Genomic DNA, 4694 nt, shown 5'->3' on the forward strand with positions numbered 1-4694 from the left:
CCTCGTTCTGTCATCTGCTACCATTGAGAACAGTCTAGAGCCATCCTCTTTGGAACCCCCTTTCAGGTAGTTGAAAGCAGCTATCAAATCCCCCCTCATTCTTCTCTTCTGCAGGCTAAACAATCCCAGCTCCCTCGGCCTCTCCTCATAAGTCATGTGTTCTAGACCCCTAATCATTTTTGTTGCCCTTCGCTGGACTCTCTCCAATTTATCCACATCCTTCTTGTAGTGTGGGGCCCAAAACTGGACACAGTACTCCAGATGAGGCCTCACCAATGTCGAGGCCTTTACTTTACCTTAAGAACATAATTTTCAGTACAGATACGTGATGCCTTAAATATTATCCTTACACACATTTCACAATGATTATGGTGACCAGAGGGCAACTGGCTCTCAACAGAGACCTCACATTTTTAAGGTCAGGCTTGACAAAGCCCTGGCTGGGATGATTTAACTGGGGATCGGTCCTGCTTTGAGCAGAGGGTTGGACTAGATGACCTCCTGAGGTCCCTTCCAACCCTGATATTCTATGATTCTATGATTCACATGCCACCCCCTGGTGATTCATGATGCATATATCTGTCCCAGGGCATCCCTGTAAAACTCAGTGCAACCCCGCTTCCCAAGCCCTCTGCCAGCTGGCAACAAAGGGTCCCTGGGCTCCAGTAGTTATACTGGTATAAACCCTAGTGTGGATGCCATTATACTGGGATAAAGATGCCTTATACTGGTATAGCTTATTCACCTTCCTGCATGGGAATAACCATCCCAGTATAAAGTACTGTATACCTATATAACTATGTCCCCACTGTGGGGTGGGGGTGGGGGGGGGGGCTTGTGAGCCTCATAATCCAGATCCAAGGCTTTTGGGTCTAGACAAGGCCTGAGGGTGTTAGCCACCCTATTTCTACTTTGGGTGCCTGGAGGCTCTTGAAAAATCCCAGACTAAGTGACTAGCCTGAGGTCACACTGGAAATCGGTGGCAGTTTCATGAGATTGCCAATTGCTTCCTGAATATCTTTGTTCCTCAAGCTGTAAATCAGTGGGTTGAAGAGAGGGGTTAGAACTGCATAGACCACTGCCACCACCCTGTCGTGGTATGAAGGCTGGCTTCGTGCTGGGCGGATGTACATAAAACCAGTGGTGCCGAAAAAGGCCAGGACCATGGTCAGGTGAGAGGCACAGGTGGAGAAGGCCTTTCGCCGCCCTTCCGAACCCTGGATCTTGATGACAACGCTCAGGATCTTCACATAAGAGAAGAGGATGAGGGCGGTGGGGCCGAGGATGACCAAGGAGTGGAGGGCAAAGTCTATGGTGGTGCTGGTGGACACATCAGCACAGGCCAAGCTGAGCAGCGAGGGGAAGTCGCAGAAGAGGTGCTCTATGCGGTGCGCCCCGCAGAAGGGCAACATGAAGAGCAGGATGATTTCTGGCACAGGCCACATAAAGCCACACGCCCAGCACCCTGCCACTAGCCAGAGGCAACTCTTGGGGGTCATGGCGGATGGGTAGTGCAAAGGCTTGCAGATGGCCAAGTATCGGTCGTAGGCCATTGCCGTGAGCAAACAGGCCTCTGTAATACCCAATGCATGGAAGAAATACACCTGCAAGAGGCAGCCCCTGTAGGAGATGGGCTTCCTGCTATCCAGGAGGTTGGCCAACATCTTGGGGATGGTCACTGTGGTGTACCACACCTCCAAGAAAGACAGAATGGCCACAAAATAATACATGGGGACATGAAGATGCGGGTTGGCCCGGATAAGCATCAGAATGACAGTATTGCCACCAAGAATGAGTAAGTAGGTGAACAACAGGAGGTTAAAAAGCAGGAGGTGAAAGCGCTCGAGATCTGGGAACCCCACCAGGAAAAATTCAGCTTCCCATGTCTCATTGGTGGCTTCCATGTCCCCCGCTGGGCTGATCTGTAACGACGGCAAGGTAATAATAACAATATCTAGTGCTTTTCCTCAGTAGGACCCAGTTGTCCTGTGTTCCAGTCCCGCACACTAGCTACTGGGAAAAAACAATGTGGAAATAAGTTTTTGGCACCAGGTTAGAGCACAGTGCACAGGCCCTGGCTTCTTCTGGGCCTCCAGCGGGAGCTCAATCCCCCCCTCAACCCCAACCCAACCCCTTCCCCTAAGCCCCCACACCCGGCCCTCCTCTTCCACCCAGTTCTACCCCCTCCCCCGAGTGTTCCCACTACCCCCCCAGCCTCCTACTTTCTACGGAACAACTGATTGGTGCTGGGAGGGAGGGAGGGGAGGAGTTGATCGGGGGGGGGGGGGCTGCCGGTGGATGGGAGGTGCTGGGGGGGGGAGCTTGTCTGCCAGTGGGTGCTGAGCACCCACTATTTTTTTTCTATGTGTGCTCCAGGAGTTGGTGCCCATGTCACAGTGTTATAAAAGGGCATTTTGCAGACTCATAGAAGTGTAGGATTCGAAGAGATCTCGAGACGTCCTCTAGTCCAACCCCTTGCATTCAGACCATTTCTTCCCCCCACAGGTGGAGTGGGGACTTGAGCCAGCCCTAATCGCTGGGCTACAAGTTATAAGGCAGAACCTCTCCCATATTTTGGGTAAGCTCGTCTACAGGGGTCTGATCCGGCGGGTGAGCTCCGAGCACACTTGCAGGATTGGGCTCCTCCCATGTGTTAGGCAGAGGAACACTGGTTTGCCCCCAGTTTGTGAATCACTCTGGGGCCCAGGGAGCTGGACACCTGGCATGGGGCTGCCATGCATAGGCTCAAAGGCAGGGACAGGAAGGTTTGGCTGCAAGCTTTTTGGAGCCAGGCAAGTTTTAGCACCTGTGAATTGTGAATTGCGTTGAGGTCTGAGCCTGGGATTTAGGACCCTCAAGTGGGCAGCTAGGTTCCTAAATTCTTTTGTGAATCCAGCCCTAAGTGACCGGCCCACGGTCATACACTATGCAGATGAGTCAGTGGCTGGGGAAGCAGTGTGAACTAGTGAATAATGCCCTGATGTGGGACTCAGGCAGATCTGGGGTCTATTCCAGTGCTCGGCTGGTGCTCATGGGGCAGTCACATCCCCTTATTGTGCCTCAGTTTCCCCATCTGGATAAAGGGCATAAAGATACTCACCTCCTTAGTAAACCACGTTGAGATCTGTAGATGAAAGAGTGGCATATTATTAGCATCAGTCCAGTCCACATTTTTAATGCCATGTAAAATGAATCTCATAATTTAGGAGGGGAAAAAAGAGGAATTAAGGGACTGGAAAAGAGACGACTAAGGGGGGATATGATAGACATCTATAAAATCGTGACTGGTGTGGACACAGTGAATAAGGAAGTGTTATTTACTCTTTCTCATAACACAAGAACTAGGGGCCACCAAATGAAATGAATAGGCAGCAGGTTTAAAACAAATAAAAGGAAGTATTTCTTCACCCAACGCACAGGCAAACTGTGGAACTCCTTGCCAGAGAATGTTGTGAAGGCCAAGACTATAACAGGGTTCAAAAAAAAAACCTAGATAAATTCATGGAGGATAGGTCCAACAATGTCCAGGATGGGCAGGAAAGGTGGCCCTAGCCGCTCTTTGTCTGAAGCTGGGAATGAGGGACAGGGGATGGATCACTTGATGATTCCCTGTTCTGTTAATTCCCTCTGGGGCACCTGCCATTGACCACTGTCAGGAGACAGGATATGGAGCTAGATGGACCCTTGGTCAGACCCAGTATGGCCATTCTTATGTTCTTATGACTGATTTTTCCCCCCTGCTCTGCATCTTGTGTAGTCTTTACACATGTGCAAAAGGGGGGGATTTTACACAAGTGTAAATAACCACACAAAGTGCAAGGCACAGGAGTCAGATGCCCAGCAGTTATTCACACATTCCAAGGCCAGAAAGGACCACGGCGATCATCTAAACTGACCCCCGGTACAACACAGGCCAGAGAACTGCCCCCACAATAATTCCTGAGCAAAAAAACATCCCATCTGGATTTTAAAAAGGCCAGTGATGGAGAATCCACCACGGCCCTTGGTAAGTTGTCCCAATTGTTAATTGCTCTCAGTTAAAAATGTGAGCCTTATTTCCAACCTGACTTTCTGTAGCTTCAACTTCCAGCCATTGGAAGCTATATTGAAGAGCCCATTATTAAATGTTTGTTCCCCGTGGAGGTACTGGTAGACTGGGATGAAGTCACCTTTGCTTTGTTAAGCTAAATAGACTCAGGTCCTTGAGTCAGTCACGACGAGGCAGGTTTTCCAACCCCTGGCTCTGCTCTGACCCCTCTCCAATTTATCAACATCCTCCTTGAATGGTGGGCATCAGAGCTGGACACAGGATCCCAGCAGCGGTCGCATCAGTGCCCAATACAGAGGTAAAATAACCTCGCTGCTCCTACTCAGTAGTCCCCTGTTGATGCATCCCAGGGTCGCCTTTGCTTTTGTGGCCACAGCGTCTCACTGGAAGCTCTTATTCAGCTGATTATCCAACACAACCCCCAAATCTTTTTCAGAGTCGCTGCTTCCCAGGAGAGAGTCCCCTATGCTGTACCTATGGTCTGCATTCTAGGTTCCTAGATGTATAGATTTGCATTTAGCCATTAAAACGAACACCATTTACTTGCTCCCAGTTTAACAAGTGATCCAGATCTCTCTGATCCGTCCTCTTCATTATTTACCACTCCCCCAAGTCGTGTGTCATTTCCAAACTTTTTCAGTGATGA

The 4694-nt window shown here is 49.9% G+C and overlaps 1 protein-coding gene across 1 annotated transcript; it reads right to left on the minus strand.

Annotated features, from left to right (window-relative positions):
• Positions 1-953: 953 nt before the first annotated feature.
• LOC140901859 (olfactory receptor 6N1-like) lies at positions 954-1904 on the minus strand. Its single transcript, XM_073321283.1, has one exon. It carries the CDS (start codon positions 1902-1904, stop codon positions 954-956), a length of 951 nt encoding a protein of 316 aa, XP_073177384.1.
• Between the last annotated feature and the right edge of the window lie 2790 nt (positions 1905-4694).

The sequence above is a fragment of the Lepidochelys kempii genome, chromosome 23, assembly GCF_965140265.1.
Source record: "Lepidochelys kempii isolate rLepKem1 chromosome 23, rLepKem1.hap2, whole genome shotgun sequence".
Classification (NCBI taxonomy): Eukaryota; Metazoa; Chordata; order Testudines; family Cheloniidae; genus Lepidochelys; species Lepidochelys kempii.